The following is a 20,255-nucleotide window of genomic DNA, read 5'->3' on the forward strand; positions in this document are numbered from 1 at the left end:
AGTAAAAAGAAGAAAGCTGCAAAATAAAACAAAACTATGCTGTCAATTAAGTTTAAAAAAAAAGGAAAAAAAAGAAAACCCACACCAACCAGAAAGACATATTTTCTAAGGGAACATGTATATGTATGTGAAAGCATTAAAAAAGATCTGAAAGGAAATTCAATTTTAGAGAGGGTGGAAGGTTGGGATTCAAGGTGATGGTAAAAAGGGACTTTAGCTTTATCTGTAACATGCTAATTTTTAGAAAATACAGTGTAATCATAAATGACTTTTTAATTTAAAATTAATCAATAAATTAAAATTTATAAAGTGGAGAGTTACCAGCTTCAGCTAGATTCTCCATATTTCACTGGCCCCTTTTTCTTTCATTCTCTGTTAAACTTTAAACTTTCTCCTTCTTCTAAACTATAATCTCATACCATCTGCCTTCCTCTGAGTAGAAAAACTTTCCTGCCAAGTTAACAGAGAAAATAGAAGCCATCAGAAAGGAAATTAAATATCAATCTTCTCAATCTTTTCTCTTGTCCCCAACATCTTAGTTCATCATTTCTTGTGTGAATTATTTACTTGGTCTTAAATTTGCACAGTTTTTGTATCATATTTGCTTCTTGAATCTGATTAACAAGAATATTGCTCTTCTCCCTCCCTTTTTTTTATAGATAGGTAGTTAAAAAAAAAAAATTTATTTATTTATTTTTGGCTGCATTGGGTCTTCATTGCTGCCCGCGGGATTTCTCCAGTTGCAGCGAGCGGGGGCTACTCTTCGTTGTGGTGCGCGGCCTACTTGTTGCTGTGGCTTCTCTTGTTGAGGAGCACGGGCTCTAGGCTCTCAGGCTTCAGTAGTTGCGGCACGCAGGCTCCGTAGTTGTGGCTTGCGGGCTCTAGAGCACAGGCTCAGTAGCTGTAGGAGGGGAAGTGCCCCCCCCTTTAAAATCAATTTATTTATTTATATTTGGCTGCATTGGGTCTTTGTTGCTGTGCGCGGGCTTTCTCTAGTTGCGGCGAGCGGGGACTACGAGCGGGGACTTCTCTTCGTTGCGGTGCATGGGCTTCTCATTGCAGTGGCTTCTCTTGTTGCAGAGCATGGTCTCTAGGTGCGCAGTCTTCAGTAGTTGTGGCTCACGGGTCCTAGAGCGCAGGCTCAGTACTTGTGGCGCACGGGCTTAGTTGCTCCGTGGCATGTGGGATCTTCCCAGACCAGGGATCGAACCCATGTTCCCTGCATTGGCAGGCGGATTCTTAACCACTGCGCCACCAGGGAAGCCAGGAAATCCTCTTTTTTAATATGTGATGCCACTTGTCCTAACTTATGTGTGGGAGCGCTACACCACTGTTTTCAATACCAAACACATAAGCTGTCCATTTGAATGCAAAGCATCTAAAGGGTAGTTCCTAAAGTGTAGTTTCCTTCCCATGTTGTTGTTGTTATTATTATTATTATTATTTTTTGCGTACGCGGGCCTCTCACCACTGTGGCCTCTCCCGTCGTGGAGCACCGGCTCTGGACGCGCAGGCTCAGCGGCCATGGCTCACGGGCCCAGCTGCTCTGCGGCATGTGGGATCCTCCCGGACTAGGGTGCGAACCCGTGTCCCCCGCATCGGTAGGCGGACTCTCAACCACTGCGCCACCAGGGAAGCCCTATTATTATTATTTTTAATTTGGTTGCGCTGGGTCTTAGTTGCTGCAGGCGGGCTCCTTAGTTGTGGCATGTGAACTCTTAGTTGCGGCATGCATGTGGGATCTAGTTCCCTGACCAGGGATCAAACCTGGGCACCCTGCATTGGGAGGGCAGGGTCCTATCCACTGTGCCACCAGGGAAGTCCCCGCGTGTTATTCTCTAGTTTGGCTCTTTGTTGCTCCCTTCATAGCACTTACCACAACTTTTAACTATTTTATTTTTTTCATCGGCTTACTAGACTTTTGTGACACAGCACCTCCAGCCTCCCCACCCCCCACCCCCAGGTCTATGAGCTCCAGGAAGCCAGTATCCACACCTGTCTTGTGTCCGGCACATAGTGACCATTCAGTGGGACTATGTTGACTGAATGAAAGGGAAGGGAGTCCTTCAGCACCCTGCCCTTCTGCTCCCAGTCACCCCAGGAGCACTGACACCTTCTCTCCTCTACTGTTCTTGGGATACGATGAATGCAGGAGGTCTTCTAGCCAAGGCCATTGTCTCCCAACCTCCTGTGGAAACTCTTTGCGTCCTTGATTCTTTCTTCTGTATCTTCATCTTTATAATAATTTCCTATCAATACTCAAAGATGCTCCCAATCACAACTCACCAACCAGAAACCCCTAAAGTTCCTTCTTCAGGTCTCAGGTCAGCATGCGACCACCCTCTTCCCCTGAATTTCAGAACTCAGCCATGCCCTGTGTTCCTCCTCCTACTCTTTCTCAGGCTCGTTTTAGAGAGTCCTTTTTTTTTCCAGTAATTGGCTGGGTTGGGTCTTCATTGCTGTGTGCGGGCTTTCTCTAGTTGCGGCGAGCAGGGGCTGCTCTTCATTGCAGTGCATGGGCTTTGCATTGCAGTGGCTTCTCTTGTTGCGGAGCACAGGCTCTAGGTGCGTGGGCTCAGTAGTTATGGCTCGCAGGCTCAGTAGTTGTGGCGCACGGGCTTAGTTGCTCCGCGGCATGTGGGATCTTCCAGGACTAGGGCTTGAACTTGCGTCCCTTGCATTGGCAGGTGGATTCTTAACCACTGCCACCACCAGGAAAGTCCCTTAGGGAGTCCTGAAGTGCTAGGATTCTCCCAGGATTCTGTTCTTTTCAACCATCGGTGAAAAAGGGGGAATCCTCGTGGGGGACAGAGTCTGGGAAAGAGGGACTCCGACAAGGTGGTGCTGAAGAGTGAGGCTGGGTGAGGTGGGTTAATGAAAGAGCTATGAAAAGCCCGAGGCAGAGGTCAAAGAGGACAGGTGTTGCGATGACTTGAGCCTCTGTGACGTGTCTGGCGGAGACTAGAGAGAGCGGGAGGTGCGCGCGCGTCCCGACCGTCCGGCCGCGCCCCAGGCCCTGCCTCCTCGCGCACATTGGTGAAAGCGCGCGCTCGTGTGCGCAGAGAGCTCTGTGCGCCTGCGCCGCCGTTGCCGGGTATCCGCCCGCGAAAAGACAACCTAGTGGAGGGGTGGTGGCAGCGGGGACGCCGGAAGCCCACCTTTCACCCGGAAATGGTTGTCGAGAAAGATGGCGTTGCTGGTGCGAGTCCTTGTGAGTGAAGGAGTAATTTTGTGCTGTCGCCCACTGGGCCTCCGGGTTGGAGTCGGAGAGGGCGGGGCGGGAGCAACTGGACGGAAGTGCAGGAGCGGAGCCTGTGCGGTAGCGAGGCTGCGCGGCCGCATCTCTGCGGGGAAACTGAGGCAGGTTCCCACCTCCCCCGACCCTCGTTTTGGCCCTGGCTTCCCCCTCTTTGGAGAAGGTGTGAGACTGACGTCAGATATAAATTTGACGAAGCTTGCTTTTCCTTGGTCACCACCTGTGACTCCTTCCCCTCAGGGAGAGAGGCAGCGCGTGGGGCACTGATTGTAGTTTCGGGAGACCCGGCTTCTAGTTCCTGTTCTGTCACTAACGCTCAGGGTGACCTTGGGCAAGTCGCTTTTGGGCTTCAGAGTCCCCATGGACAAAGCGAGGACGTAAATCTGCAGGTCTTTGGGATTCTGAGGTTCTTTGGGTTTGTTTCAGAGATCAGTAGATCAATTATTAACTGTGTAGTTAAGTGGAATACTCTTATAAGCTATTAGAGTGAAAGCTGCACGAGAACTGGGGTCATATCTGTCGTTTTCACTCTGCCTAGCACAGTGTCTCGCACATCATAGGTGTTCAATAAAGATTTGTTGAAGGAATGAAATAAGTGATGAAGAACTACTCGACTAATTAACAGCCATATGGGAAGCTGCTGCACCTCTTGTGATTCAGTCCTGAACTTCTAGCCGACTCTGACTTATAGAAATTAAAGAGAACAAGGGTTACTAGGAGGATACAGAGCTTGGGTCCTAATCATGGAGGGATAGTAGAGTTTATAATTTTATCAAGTCTTTCAAAAACTGGGTCAAGGAGATTGTTTTTCATAGCAGACACTGTGTATTCCTGCCTCTAGCTTTCTTTTGAGTTCTGATATTAGAAATATTTGTGTCTAATCTTTTTATATGTGGCATACACGGCCTGTGATTTTACTTCTTGTATTCCTTGTCAGCCTAGCAAAGTGCAGTGCCCTCTATTGTTGTGTAGTAAAAGTTTTTTTGAAGAGTAGCTCCTGTAACCTACAGAAAGTCACTTGATGAAGTAATTGTTGATGCCAGGGCAGGAACTGATTCAGATCTGAGGACTGCTGAGGAAATGGCAACTAGGATGTCCTAAGTGGGTTTTTTTGGTCATGGTGCTCGGCTTGTGGGATCTTAGTTCCCTGGCCAGGAATCGAACCCAGGCCCCTGGCAGTGGAAGCGCAGAGTCCTAACCACTGGACCACCAGGGAATTCCATCCTAAGTGTTTCGTTTTTTAAAAAAATATTTATTTATTTTTATTATTATTATTTTTTTGGCTGTGTTGGGTCTTAGTTGCGGTGCGCAGGCTTCTCTCTAGTTGTGGCTCGCATACTCAGTAGCTGCGGCGCATGGGCTTAGTTGCCCTGCTGCGTGTGGGAACTTAGTTCCTCGACCAGGAATTGAACCTGTGTCCCCTGCATTGGAAGGTAGATTCTTAACCACTGGACCACCAGGGAAGTCCCCCTCCTAGATGTTTTTTTTTTTTTAATTTATGTATTTATTTTTGGCTGCGTTGGGTCTTTGTTGCTGCGTGTGGGCTTTCTCTAGTTGTGAGCGGGGGCTACTCTTCGTTGTGATGCACAGGCTTGTTACTACAGTGGCTTCTCTTGTTGCTGAGCACAGGCTCTAGGCGCTCGCGCTTCAGTAGTTGTGGCACATGGGCTCAGTAGTTGTGGCTCATGGGCTCTAGAGCACAGGCTCTGTAGTTGTGGTGCACAGGCTTAGTTGCTCTGCGGCATGTGGGATCTTCCCAGACCAGGGGTCGGACCCATGTCCCCTGCATTGGCAGGCAGATTCTTAACCACTGTGCTACCAGGGAAGTCCCATCCTAGGTGTTTTTATGATAGATATTTGCGGGGGGAAAGATGAGAATTTTATTGGGCTGTAGATCTGAAATGAATACCTTGACTTGTCTTGGAAGTTAATGGCTGCCCCAGCTGAGCATGCCGCTGAGCATGTGGATGGTTACAGGATCATTTCTTCTTAGTTGGTAGCATCCAGTGAAACCACCTTTCTAACTGCCTTCTATTAGTTGAATCTTTTTCTACCCCCCATTTATCCCTTTCTATTCATCTTTTTAGGTAAAAAGCAAGATTAGTTGAGGAAAGTCACTTTCACTTAATACTGTATACTGTAATTCTTTGAAGTCTTCTTATCATATGTTGTAATGTGTGACAAAGCAACAGAAACTCCCTTAGGACTAGAGAGTTACAGTAAACATGAAAGTAGCAGATATTTATTGATCACCTATGCTGAAGAGGCATTAGGGTTAGGCACTGTGAGGCATTCACAAATACAGGAAAATGCACCTGTCTAGGTGTCGTAAGAGCCTTGTTTGAAAGCTTGGCCCCATTACTTACTATGGGTATAGCCTTGAGCAAATCACCTAACTTCTCTGAGCCTCAGATTTTCTTAAGGGTAAGTTTGATAGGGTTGATCAGAGAATCAGTTGATACAATTGACATTTTAAATGCTTTTTTTCCCTTCCTTTTAATTCAGCGACTATTTTGAGTGTTTACTGCATTCTAGGAACTCTCCAAGGGACTGAGGATGAAAAACATAGAACTTATTCTCATGCTTATAATCTAATAGCAGAGACAGAAAAGAAAACTACTGATAACAATTCTTGAAATGCTGTGATAGAAGTCTTACCTAGGTGCTATGGTAGCAGAGTAGAAAGGCACCTAACCCAGCCTGAGGACAAGCATTTAGATACTTAAACTAAATGAGGGAGCATTAGATGGGGAATAGGGGAAAGGAAATAGAGGAGAAGCATTAGCTTATGCCACTATGCTAGACGACAAAGGCGCTCTAAGTAAATCTCTCTGGCTGGACTCAGGGGCACTTGTGGGGAAATGGCAGTAGAGGAGACAGTGCCTTGCATGTCATAGTTAGGGGTTGGAGATTTATCTTGAGGCAGAGGGCAGCCATTGAAGTATTTTAAACGAAGGGAAGATTTATTTTTAAAGGTTTTTTTGATGCATTTACTCTTGTTTTTTTTCTTATTTAAATTTTTTAAATTGAGGAATAATTGATGTACAGTAAATCACACTTATTTAATTGTATAATTTGATAAGTTTTGACACAAGTATACACCCGAAAAGTCATAATCATAATAAAAATAAGGAACATATCCGTCACTCCCCAAAATTTCTTTGGGCCCTTTTGCAATCCTTGTATTGCTCTCCCTGCTTCCAGCCACCATTGATCAGGGGAACACTTTGTTCCTTCTCTCATTTTTAAATTGAAATTAAAAATTTTTAATTTGAAAGTATAAAAAAGTTAAAAAAAAGTCAACATAGTGAACAAAAAACAGATTTTTGTTTTAATAGATCCCTGTAACAGGAGTGGATGTAACAGATGGATCAGTCAGAGAGGGCTGAGATTAGAGTCCCCAAGGCCAGTCAGAAACTAAAGTAATCCTGGAAGAAGTGAAGAAGGCGTGTACTAAGTGGGAGATGGACAGCATGGTTAAAGAAGGGATGGTTGCAAGAGGTATTGAGGAAATAGTCTACAGAGCTTGATGAGAGATTAGATGTTAAGAATGAGGAAGAAGGAAGAGTCTAACAGCTTGTCCCAGGTCAGCCTAGGATGACTGAGTTAATAGTGTTCTTCACTGAGAAAATCTAGCTGGAGTTTTTGGGGTTTTTTTGTTTGTTTGGTGTTTTGTTGTTGTTGTTGGTGGTGGTTTTTGTTTTTGCAGCTGGATATTTGGTGTTCAGGAGAGAGAGCTGAAATATAAGTTGTAGTTGAAACAAAAATGTTGAGATTTCTCGAGGAATAACATTGATAGGTAACATTTATAGGGCACTTACCTTGTGGTAAGCACTCTTAAATACTTTATATGTGTGAACTTGCTAAATCCTTACGACAGCCCTTTGAAGAGGTAGGCGCTATTATTCCCCCATTTTGCAGACAAGAAAATTGAACCACCGAGAAGTAGTATTCCTGAAACATTCTCATTAGTCTCCCCTTACTTTTTCCTCTTTCTGTCTTTTTGACCAGTTTTTACCCTTCTCCAAGGATGGGTTTGGGAAGGAGGAGTAAACTGAAACACTGCTATTGCTGAGTAGATCTAGCAGAGGAACTGGACATTTGAGCAGTGCGCTGGGACTTTTTTATGGTTTTATGAGCTGTTTTGACATTGGTAATAATTTTTACTTTTCTTTGATAGTAGTATAAATTGCAGAAAGCCACACTGGATTTAAAAAAAAATTGTAGTAGAATACGCGTAACATAATTTACCATTTCAACCAATTTTAAGTGTACAGTTCAGTGGTATTAAGTACATTCACATTGCTGTGCTGCCATCACCACCATCATCCAAAGAACTCTTTTCATCTTCAAAAATTGAAACTCTGTACCTATTAAAAGATGAATCCCTATGCCCCACTCTACCCAGCCCTGGGCAACCACCATTCTTTCTGTCTTTATGATTTTGACTACTCTAGGTACCTCATATAAGTGGAATCATACAGTGTTTGTTCTTTTGTGTCTGGCTTATTTCACTTAACATAATGTCCTCAAAGTTCATCCATGTTGTAGTATGACAGAATTTCCTTTTTTTAAGGCTGAATAATATTCTGTTGTATGCATATACTACATTTCATTTATCCATTCATCTGTTGATGGGCACTTTGGTTGCTTCCACCTTTTGGCTATTGCCAAATAGTGCTGCCATGAACATGGGTGTACAAATATTTGTTCTAGTCCCTATTGTTACTTCTTTTGGGTATGTGCTCAGAAGTAGAATTGTTGGATCATATTGTAATTCTATGTTTAATTTTTTGAGCAATCACCATTCTGTTTTCCATAGCAGGTGCACCATTTTACATTTCTACCAGCAAAGCACAAGGGTTTCAATTTCTCCACATCTTCTCCAACACTTATTTTCTTTCTTTTTTTTTTATAGTGGCCATCCTAATGGGTGTGAGAGGATAATCTCATTGTAGTTTTTTTTTTAAGATTTTTTTGATGTGGACCATTTTTAAAGTCTTTTTTAAAGATTAATTAATTTATTTATTTTTGGCTGCATTGGGTCTACATTGCTGTGCACAGGCTTTTCTCTAGTTGCGGTGAGCAGGGGCTACTCTTTGTTGCGGTGTGTGGGCTTCTCATTTTGGTGGCTTCTCTTGTTGCAGAGCATGGGCTCTAGGCATGTGGGCTTCAGTAGTTGTGGCATGTGGGCTCGGTAGTTGTGGCGCATGGGCTTAGTTGCTCTGTGGCATGTGGGATGTGGGATCTTCCCAGACCAGGGATCGAACCCGTGTCCCCTGCCTTGGCAGACGGATTCTCAACCACTGTGCCCCCAGGGAAGTCCCATCTGCAAGTATTTTTTCACATATTTTTTCTGTTCCTTATTTCTCTCCTCTCTGTCTGAGACTCCCATTATACATATGTTGGTATGTTTGATGGTGTAGATACGTTTGCTGGTAGGCCTCTGAGACTCCATTAAATTTTCTTCATTTTTTTTTTTTCTTTCTGTTCATTGGGCTGGATAATCTCAGTTGATCTATCTTCAAGGTCACTGATTCTTTCTTTTGCTCAAATCTGCTGTTAAAGTTCTCTAGTGAAATGTTAATTTTATTTATTGTTCTTTTCTTTTAAAAAACATTTTTTAAAAAATATTTATTTATTTGCTTGCACTGGGTCTTAGTTGTGGCAGATGGGCTCCTTAGTTGCAGCTCGCAGGCTCCTTAGTTGTGGCTTACTGGCTCCTTAGTTGCGGCCTGGGGGCTCCTCAGTTGTGGCATGTGTACTCTTGCAGCATGCATGTGGGATCTCGTTCTCTGACCAAGGATCAAACCCAGGCCCCCTGCATTGGGAGTACAGAGTCCTATCCACTGCACCACCAGGGAAGTCCCTTATTTTCTTTTCAACTCCAGAATTTTTGTTTGGCTTTTTGTAAATTTCTTTCTTTATTGATATTGTTTATTTGGTGAGATACCATTCTCATACTTTGCTTTAGTTCTTTAGTCATGGTTTCCTTTAGATCTTAAAATTTTTAAATAGCTGGTTCAAAGTCTTTGTCTGGTTTGTCTAATGTCTGGGCTTCCTCAGGGACAGTTTCTATTGATTTTTAAATTTTCCCGTGTATTGACCATGCTTTTTTTGTTTTTTTACATGTTTCATAAGTTTTTGTTGAAAACTAAACATTTTAAATAATATAATGTGGCACCTCTGGAAATCAGGACTTTCTTTTCCCAGAGTTTATTGTTATTTTTCTGTTTAGTGACTTTTCTGAATTAATTCTGTAAAGTCTGTATTCTTTGTCCTGTGGTCTCTGCCCAGTTAGCTTAGTGGTCAAGTAATGATTGGATGGAGATTTCCTTAAATGCCTGGAACCAGTGAGTCTCTCAGTATTTGTTGAGGGGCTCTGTGTGCATTTTGGAACATGCCTTCATCCTTCTGCCAGTCTTTTGACAGTTCTGCCTTAACCTTCACTTCCTGCTTGCGAAGCACCTCAAGGTCAACCAGAGATGAGAGCTTAGAGCAGTCTCAGGTCTTTCCTGTTCTGGGCATGTGCACAAACCTGTGCATCTGCATGGCCTTCAAATTCCCAGGAGTATGTCAGAGCTTTTCAAGGTTCCTATGCATATCTCATTCCTCTGATTTTCCTTTTAAACTTTTTGGTTAGCCTATTGTTTTCCCCAAGTATTATCCACTGCCTCAGGCAGCCACAAAGTTAAACAATTGCCTCTATTTGTTTTCCCCTAAGGCTCCTGGGGAGCTCCTGGGGCAAATGGTTTTCATACTGGAGGAGTTCCAAGAAGGATGGAGTCTTCCAAGGAACTGCTAGACAGATCAAATAATTCCAGACCTTTGTGAATAAGGTTTGAGGAGCTTCAACCCCATTCAGGAGTCAACTTTTCTCCAGAGAAGACTAGTTCCTTTCAGTGAATACTACTATTTAGAAACCAAGTTTGGGTGCTACATGTTGTCATTGCAACTGGGGTGTCATTGCTTCCAGGCCCTATCAGTACAGGAGTAGGAAGTATATGTATGTGTATACATATACATAAACACACATATGTTGATTTCTTTATTTATCTCTGTATATTAAAAACTTACACCAGTTACTCTAAATCCATCCCAATAGTACAGGGTTTATTCTATCCTTTTGCCTTTTCATATTTGTTAACTCCTTTCTCTGATAGAAACCTGATCCCTCATCCTTAATATATTTACTGATTTGCTCAAATCCTTCCTGTATTTGTGAATTTACATACTTGCTAAAATTTATTTGTAACCTGAATCAATACTCGTGGTGCTTTTGCAGTCATTTGTGGACATGTGCAGAGGGGTGAAAAATTTGAACTGCAACATGCATATTCCTGGATGAGGTGATATTCTGACTTCTTGTTTCAGCTGTTATTGCTGTAAACAAGTATCCTTCTCATGGTCTATTTAGTGTCATGGTTTTTGCATTTTTGTGCTTTTGTTGGTAATTTCCCTGTTTAAAATGGCCCCCAGGTGTAGTGCTGAAGTGCTGTCTAGTGCTGCTAAGTGCAAAAAGGCTGTGATGTTTCTTGTGGAGAAAATTTGTGTGTTAGATAAGTTTTGTTCAGGAGCGAGTTAGTGCTATTGGCTGTGAGTTCAGTGTTAATGAATCAACAACATATTAAATACGGTGTCTTTAAACAGAAACACACAAAACAAGGTCATGTATTGTCTGGTTGATGAAAATGTTGTGACCAGAGGCTTGCAGGAACCTAACCCTGTATTTTTCCCCTAGGAGCAATGGTTCAGTGTTTGCTAACTTAGTGTTTGTGGTCACTTTGTAAAACATAACTATGGGGAATAGGAGAATTGACTACCTGTAAAGCCTTTTCCAGCTCATGGGTGAGCAAAGGAAAATACTATGTATCTTAAAAACCACATGAAGAAAGAGTCTGGTCAGTGGACTGATTAAAGTGTAGTCACAAAAAGAGCTGATCTGTGAGAATATTTTGAAATACGATGTAAAATCACCTGCAAATCACAATAAGCACAGGAAATACAAACATAAAACTTATCTTTAAAGTTTTGGTTGAAGTGTTGATGAGGCAAAAGGACGATAAAACCAGTTCCCACTGAGTAATGGTGTTTATACTATCCTAAGTTAAAGCAATGTGGTTTTTTTTGTTTGTTTGGTTGGTTGGTTGGTTTTTTTTTTTGCGGTACGCAGGCCTCTCACTGGCCTCTCTCATTGCGGAGCACAGACTCCGGATGCGCAGGCTCAGCGGCCATGGCTCACGGGCCCAGCCACTCCGCAGCATGTGGGATCCTCCCGGACCGGGGCACGAACCCGTTTCCCCTGCATCGGCAGGCAGATTCTCAAGCACTGTGCCACCAGGGAAGCCCTAAAGCAATAATTTTAACCACTGGAATTTTTTTCTGAACTTGGGAGAACTGAGGTTTGCTAATTGTTATAGACCTAATGTATTAGTACCTGTAAGAGGATGGTAAGTACTTCCACAGATTTATTGATATATATTTATAAATGAAGTATTGGGAGAGGTGGAAAGGAAAAAGGACTTAGTAGAATCAGTAGAACCAGAACCTGGAGTCTAGGTTGCAGCAAATGAGCTCATGCTTTGGGTAGGAGAGAAGAAGAGAGTCCCAGCGGAACTCCAAGGGGATTAGCTTGTGTGGAGATGAGCAGTAATTCTCAAACCAGAGAGTATGAGTCAGGTTTTGGAACTGCTGAGTGGAGAATGCAAGGCAGAGTATGTAAGTATATTGATGGGTCGGAGTCCAGTTGGTAAAGATCAGGTGTTTAAGTTTGACTACAGAGACACTTGGAGGCACTGCAAGCTTTTGAGAAAGGGAATTCCGGGTTCAAAGCAATATTTTAAGAAAATGGTTCTTGCTGCTGTGACAGTTTGCTGGGGAAAGAGGAGTTTACTTACATAATTCAGTAACAGTTGTTAATAGCAATAGTGAAGCCTTTGTGTGTGTGTTTTACTGTTATTGAAGTGCTTTTACAGGTGGTCCTTGGGACGCTCCTGTGAGGTAGCTTTTATTATTCCCACTTTTAGGTAAGGGAAAATGGAGGTCCAGAGTTTTGAGTAACTAGTTCAGGGTCACACAGCTATTTAATGATAGGCTTGCGATTCAGATACCCTTTCTGCTACACCTCAGTTTCAATTAAGGATTTCGACAAAGAATTGTTGTAGGATTGGAGAAGGAAAGAAAACAGCAGCTGATTACTACTTTCTTCTAATAAGAAGTGATTTAAAGTATTGGCATGAGACCAAGTAGAGTCAGATGTTACAGAGAAAATTTTTATTGACATTGGAAAAAATATGATGAAATTCTTCAGAAAATCTTCCAAAAGTTTGCATTGTTCCTACTTGTAATTTCCTCCTACCTTACCCCCCCACCCCGCCACCTCCTGCTTTGGGCCTGAATCTGATGAAGTTTCATCTTAGCACGTATTTACATTTTTAGGAAAGGAACATCTGACATGGAATGATTCTGGTAAATGTGTCAGCTGTTAGTAAACAAGAAGCCAGTAATTGTATCTCATTTGAAAACAATCCCAACAGGTCAAACCTCAGCTGAAATAAAATCCTATTTTTAAGCTTTACTTTTAATTTGAAACATAAGTTGCTGTGAGTAGCCTATTAGAAACAGTTACACAATTTTAGAAAGCATCTCTAGGTTTAAAATTCTAATACCTTTCTCCCCCTTACCCCTGGCCCTTCCTGCCTAGTCATGAGGAAATGGAGATTCAGATTCAACTTAATATTTATTGAGTTGGACACACTGCAAAGGACATTTTTTTTTTCCTTAAAATCCTGAGAGGTAGGGATTTTTATTTATTTTATGGAAGAGGCAACAAAGGCTCATAGCTCACTGACAAGGGAGCCAAGAGTCAAATCAGTGCTTTCTGATTCCAAGTACAGGACTCTTCCCATAGTATTATGCTGTATTTTAATTGGTTCAAGACCAGGTCATAGAGTGGTAGAGCTAGAAGGGACTTTGGGGGATATTTCCTCTACCCTTTCATCCCATTAATGAGCATGGATCCATGGATCCATGGATTCTGGATTCAAATCTTAACCCCGCTATTTATTAACCATGTGACCTTGGAAAGTTACTTATCCATACTTCCATTTCTTTATCCATATACGTGGGATAATGACAATATACCTAAGTCATTGGGTGGCGATTATGAGGTTTAAATGAGTTCATATATGTAAAGTACCTGAAAAATACCTGGCACCTAGTAAGTGCTTATAAGTATTACTAATATTTGTTAAGAGAAAACTGAGTATCATAAAGGTGTAATTACTTCTAAAGATTATATTAAAGTAGCTGAGTTTAAACTAGGATCCGGATCTTTGACTCCTACTATTGTAGTTGATGCTTGGCAAAGTGTTTTCAGACAGTTTGGTATATCCAGTCCTCCTTATGGCCCTATAAGGTCTACAGGCCAAGTGAAAGGAACCCTTCGGTCTCCCAGAGTTGGTTTCTAGAATAGAGATTTCCAGTGCTGTGTACATGAATGCCATTTATACAGTGGGTTGTATTTCAGGTTCATAAAGTAAAGCAGGCTTCTCATTTAGCAAGGTAGAGCTCTTCCTTTCTCCAGCCTAACCTTTCACTTTAGTCCAGAGAACTTTTTGAGGTCAGTTAATGCCAGAGGGAAAAATTGGACCTCAGTCATAGCTCTAACAGCCACTTAATCTCCCTTTGTCTTGGAAATCAAATTGCCCAAGTGTGTTTTCCCACCCTAAAAATTTCAGCCCTAGTTTCTTCATCCTTTTGGGGTTAATGGTAATCCTGGCACTGTTCACTGTAAAGGGATTTTATGAAGAGCTTATAAATTAGTGTTTATGAAAAGGAATTGCAAACTCTGATTTAAATGATAAGCTAACTGTAAAACGCCTGAAGTAGGTTTATTTTGTTACTTTCCTGAGAGGGAGCTCATGTCCTCCAGTTTGGGTCAGCTATTACCAGAATTCATCTAGTCCGTGGTAGGCAGGGGTACATTTTATCCTTGGAGAGATGAGCATGGGGAGGCTTGGTCCTAGTCCAGTTTTGGAAATTCTCCTTTCATGTGCCTTGTTCTGGCAGGATTTCTAGACTTAGGTACACTCTTTGCCTTCTACACATGGAGTCTGATACAGATTCCTGACAGACTATTTTTTTCTTTCTCTAGAGGAACAGGATTAGCATCTCCCAGTGGGTTCCGGTATGCAGCCGATTGCTTCTTGTGTCTCATACACAGGGACAGTGGGGCAGGGCTCTGTCTGGTACTTCCCAGGTAAGATTTGTTATTCCTTTGCTTGGTATGACAAAACCTTAGTGTTTATGTGCAAATGTCATGTATTTATAGATTAGCCAACCAAATTGTGTGATGGAAAAACCTCATGAGACCACTTCTGGGTCTCTGTGGTGCCAGCTCAGGACTGATTCCTACTGTATGGTGTCTAGGGCGTTGCTTCCAAATACCCCAGCAGTGGAACTTAGCCTAGGATACCATGCTACAGTCTGATGATTTTTACTGTTGGGAGTGTTTCCAGATATTCATCTCTGAGTTAACTTTTCTTCAGTTTTCTTTTTGTAGCCACTTTGTGCCGCTTATATTTGGGGTAAGAAATGTTTCTTTATTTTTTTCCTTTTTATGAACATAAAAATCCAAGGAACAATTATTTCAGGCCTTAGTTTACCACAGATCACATGATTCTTTATAATGTAGTTTACTTTGGACCCTCCTTTAGAGTTTTTTCTCCTGATTTTTGTTAATTATACAAATAATTTAGTAATAAAGGAAATAAAAATCACCCATGACTTCAAACCTGAAAACATCTGCTGGTTCTTTTCCAGCCCTTAAGTATGTATGTGTGTACTAATTTTTTCCCTAGGTACCTTAACAAATATCCACAGAATTTTATGTTCTGGTGCTTTTTCACTTATTAGAGCAGACATTATTCACGTTGTTAGATAGATTTCATAATTCATTTTTTAAATGGCTACATGTTATTTATTTAACCTTTATTTATATTATTTATAGATTTATAGATTTATAGATTTATAATTATTTATAGATTTTTTGTAGACTTTAATGTGGTTACCATTTTATTGTTATATAGTATTTCTTATTTTTAATTATTTATTAAAAATAAACTTTTAGGAGGGTGTAACCCTAGGTCAAAGGGTATAAGCAGTTTTCCTCTCCAAAAAGTTGTTTTAATTTTTACTGCCACCAGCAAGTTTATGTAACTAGTTTTTCATCATTACTTCCCCTAAATTGGGTGTTTTAAAAAAATTTAAACTAATTGGGTAGAAAATGTTACCTTGTCTTGCATTTCTTTTTTTTTTTTTTTTTGCGCGGTGCACGGGCCTCTCACTGTTGTGGCCTCTTCTGCTGCGGAGCACAGGCTCCGGACGCGCAGGCTCAGCGGCCGTGGCTCACGGGTCTAGCCGCTCCGCGGCATGTGGGATTTTCCCGGATCTGGGCACGAACCCGTGTCCCCTGTATCGGCAGGCGGACTCTCAACCACTGCGCCACCAGGGAAGCCCTTGCTTTACATTTCTTTATCAGGGTTAAACATTTTTCTGTTTATCAGTTATATTCTGGTTTGTAAAAATTACATACTTATATCATTTCTCTGTTTATCTACTAGGAATTTATTTTCATTACCAATTTATATAAATTCCTTTTGTAGCCATTCACTTTCTTTTTCATATTTAATGCAATGAAAAATTATTTTTGATGTATATAATTATATATTATATAATTTAAATAAATAAATAAAATATATTAAAATACTTCAAATATAGAGTAATTCCCTCCAGCTAGCGTATAAGCCTTGCCCTTCTGAGGACATGTCTTATTTTTACCTGTATTTCCTGGGCTTCTCGCTAAGTCTGGCACAGAGAAGGCACTAAATGTATGTTGAATGAATGAAGAATATGCTTGTGCAGAAGAGGCATCTACTTTGGGTAGTCATGTAGCTGTTTCTTTTCAGAGTTGGGCTAGGTTCTATTTTTATTTTTATTTTTGTGTACTGGAAAACTTTAGTAGAATTTATCCTATAGTTCTAAATCATTTGTAAATAATGTGTGCAGAGATGGTGGAAGGAGGAACTCATTATATCGGTCTCTGACTTGTGCCTCATTCTTTGAATCAATAAACCCAATAAAATTTATTGGGTACCTAATATATACCAGCTACTATATTAGGCTCTGGGATGGCATTATAGTGAAGCATCCATGTAAATAACTTAAAATTGTTTATCTCATGCTGACAGGATGTAATTTTAGCCATGGTAAATAAACTGGACATTTTGTCATATTGACGTTACCTCACAGGTACATGCTCCCATCTTTGAGTTCTCCTGGTTGGAAAACCCTGCCTCAGAATGACATCCTTAGGTACATATCCGACAGGGAGGCAGATTTGGCTTAGAATGAGGAAGAACTTTGTGTTAACTAGAATTGTGGTGTAATGGGATGTGTTGGCTGTATTTTGACAAAGTAAATTTACTTTTACTGGAAGTATTCAAGCAATGATTGGAAGGCTATGTTAGGGGCTTGACGTAAAAGTATCCTCCATTGGATGAGTGGTAGTATCAGATGATCTCTAAAGTAATGTCCAATGCTGTAATCCTATTATCATTTTCAAAAGGTTAGGGACATTGGACTCTAATCTGTCTTTTCTAAGTAACCTCTTGAAGTTCTGTCATACTTTGATGAGTCTACTTAAAAAGTTTTTTTTAACTTTTGAAATAATTTAAACTTACAAAAAAGTTATAAAAATGGTAGTGTTCCCTTATACCCTTCATCTAACTTCCTCTGATGTTAGCGTCTTATATGACCATAGTGCAGTTATTGAAACCAGGAAGTGAACATTGATGTGATACTATTAACTAATCTATACACCTTATTCCAATTTTACTTTTTTTCCCCATTAATGTCCTTTTTTTGGTCTCTCAATTGGGGTTCGTCTAATATTTTCTTAAAATTAGATTGAGGCTATGCATTTTTGGCAAAAGTGATATTGTTTCCTTCTCAGTGGGTCATATCAGGGGATACATGATGCCAGTTATTACTGGTGATGTTAACTTTGATGACTTGGTTATTAAATTGGTGTCTGTCAGCTTCCTCTACTATAAAGTACTATTTTCCCCTTTGTAATTAGTAGGTGTCTTGTGAGAAGATACTTTGAGATTATGCAAATATCCTGTTTCTCATCATACTTTCTTTTTTTGAAGTTTTAAAAATAATTTTTATTGAAATATAGTTGATTTACAATGTTGTGGGTGTTTTTTTTTTTTTTGGTTTTTTTGGCTGCACTGGGTCTTTGTGGTGCATGGGCTTCTCATTTTGGTGGCTTCTCTTGTTGTGGCTCACAGGCTCTAGAGCCCAGGCTCAGTAGTTGTGGCTCACAGGCTTAGTTGCTCCGCAGCATGTGGGATCTTCCCAGACCAGGGATCGAACCCATGTCCCCTGCATTGGCAGGCGGATTCTTAACCACTGTGCCACTAGGGAAGCCCCAGGAGGTAGAGTTTTGATAAAAACTTTTATTTCAACTATTTTTTTCCCTTTTTTGCATAAATATAAAAATGTTCCAAAACTTCCAAGATCTTATAAGATAGTGACTGAAAGGATCAATCAGTGATGTTCATTTTAAAGGATTAATAAAAGGTCCAAGAACTACAAAAGATGAAGCAGCCTAAGCTGAATAATTTATTACAACAACTTGTAAATGTTTGTGTAGAATGTCTTATAAGGGTTTATTGTTGGGTCCGTGGGCACCCAGGGGTGAGGGGTGGGAGCAGGATTTCTTTCTTTTTTAAGGCTGTATAATATTCCATTTTATCTATCTATCTATCTATATCTATCTATATCTATATATCTATATCTATATCTGTGCCACATTTTCTTTATCCATTCTTCTGTCAGTGGGCATTTGGGTTACTGCCATATCTTGGCTATTGCGAATAATGCTGCAGTGAACATAAGTGTGCAAGCATCTCTCCAAGATCCTGCTTTGAATTTTTTTGGATATATACCCAGAAGTGAGATTGTGGTATCATATGGCAATTCTGTTTATGGTTCTTGACTGCAACAGTCATTACTATGGTGTTTGCTTGATGGTCATTTTCTAATTCCATCATTGCCTACTACATTTCTTGATTGGAATTCTACTGTAAGGAAGAGCTGTCACTTCCTCTCCATTTATTTATTTATTCAATTATTTTGTTTGTATCAGTATGAACTAATGGATATTTATTCTGTGAGTTACAATGCATTATTCTCATTATTTTGTTGATCAAATTGTTCCATGTTTGGCTGTTGAGAGCTCCTTCAAGTTCCTTTCTACGTGCCTTCATTTTTTGAACACTTCCTTGTTTCTTGGCACCACAAGATGTTTCAGGTTCATGTTGTATTTTCTTTGCTCTAGCCCTAGAGTTAACAGTTTCCCCCTGGGAGCCCTGGTTCCTTTTATTGGAGAATGATATTTGGAATATTTAGAAATTAAGATCTGGGTGCTAAGTGTACATGAGCCAGTGTTGTTGAACTCTACACAGGTTTTTGGAATCAGTTAGATATAGGGGAAAGAAGATAGCTCTGAATACATGTTTTACCCCTTAATGAACTTTACTTCTTTGAGCCTTAGTGTTCTTATTTCTAAAATGGGAAAAAATAGTATCAACTTTTCAAGGTTGTTATGAGATAACATAAGTAAAACAGCAAGCGTACAGGCGCTGGGCATATGGGAGATCTTCAGTAAATTGTAACTGCTATTTTTGTTGCTATTTATATTCATGCTACTTGGGTAAATTTTCTCCTCACCTTGTAAATTGAAACTTAAAAAAATTTTTTTTTTTAATCCTGAAACTACCTTAAGCAAGTTGCACCCTCTCCCTGTGTCTTAGTTTCCTCATCTGTGAAAGGAAAAGGTTGGACTTAGAAGATCTCTGAGATTCCTTCCAGCTCAAGTGTTGTTATTCTAAGTTACTCCTTAGTTCTTCAGTTGCTTTTTCTCCAAGCTAAACAGCTTCAATTTATTTTAACCTTTCCACTAGGACCTTTTATTCATCTCTTTGATCATTCCTGTGGTTCTTTTCTGGACCTTCTCCAGATTGTCCTTCTATTTGGAAAAAAAAAAAAACCCACCTAGTTTTTATTGAGTGCCTACTCCATGCCCAGAATGGTGTTGAGCAATGGGACAGAAAATAAAAGAAGTATAAGATAGACTGTCTCCTGGTGGAGCTTACAGCTTTGTTAAAAGGACCAGATACATATAGTGTTGAAGAATTGCTTGAGTCCTGCCCTCCTTTTTCCTTTCCTTTCCTTTCCCTTTTTCTTTCTTTCTTTCTTTTCTTTTCTTTCTTTCTTTCCTTCCTTTTCTTTTCCTTCCTTCCTTCCTTCCTTCTCTCTCTCTCTCTGTTTCTCTCTCTCTCTCTCTTTCTGTCTCTCTCTCTCTCCCCCTCTCTCCCTCTCTCTATCAGGGAGGTCTTTTCATTTTTAGAACCTTTTAGGAAGCAAAAAATAAAAGCAAAATCTTAATATGTCTTTTTAAAAAAATAATAAATTTATTTATTTATTTTCGGCTGTGTTGGGTCTTCATTGCTGCGCACGGGCTTTTCTCTAGTTGTGACGAGCGGGGGCTGCTGCTCTTTGTTGCGGCACGCGGGCTTCTCATTGCAGTGGCTTCTCTTGTTGTGGAGCATGGGCTCTAGGAGCACAGGCTTCAGTAGTTGTGGCATGTGGGCTCAGTGGCTGTGGCTTGTAGACTCTAGAGTGCAGGCTCACTAGTTGTGGCACGTGGGCTTAGTTGCTCTGTGGCATTCGGGATCTTCCCGGACCAGGGCTTGAACCCATGTCACCTGCATTAGCAGGCAGATTCTTAACCACTGCGCCACCAGGGAAGCCCAAGGGAACCTTCTTGTACTGTTGGTGGGAATGTAAATTGATAACAGCCACTATGGAGAACAGTATGGAGGTTCCTTAAAAAACTAAAAATAGAGCTACTGTACAACCCAGCAATCCT

At 40.8% G+C, this 20,255-nt stretch overlaps 1 protein-coding gene across 2 annotated transcripts in view; it reads left to right on the forward strand.

Annotated features, from left to right (window-relative positions):
* Positions 1-3,088: 3,088 nt before the first annotated feature.
* Positions 3,089-20,255, forward strand: part of LOC132476335 (ubiquinol-cytochrome-c reductase complex assembly factor 1) — a 94,614-nt gene continuing 77,447 nt past the window's right edge. Inside the window, exons 1-2 of one of the 2 annotated variants that reach the window (XM_060078223.1) lie at positions 3,089-3,211; positions 14,412-14,516. In XM_060078223.1, coding sequence (XP_059934206.1) covers positions 3,188-3,211; positions 14,412-14,516 — 129 coding nt within the window. In that variant the 5' untranslated portion in view covers positions 3,089-3,187. The remainder of the gene's footprint in view (positions 3,212-14,411; positions 14,517-20,255) is intronic. The other variant, XM_060078224.1, reaches the window with a different exon arrangement.

Source organism: Mesoplodon densirostris, chromosome 16, assembly GCF_025265405.1.
Source record: "Mesoplodon densirostris isolate mMesDen1 chromosome 16, mMesDen1 primary haplotype, whole genome shotgun sequence".
Taxonomy (NCBI): domain Eukaryota; kingdom Metazoa; phylum Chordata; class Mammalia; order Artiodactyla; family Ziphiidae; genus Mesoplodon; species Mesoplodon densirostris.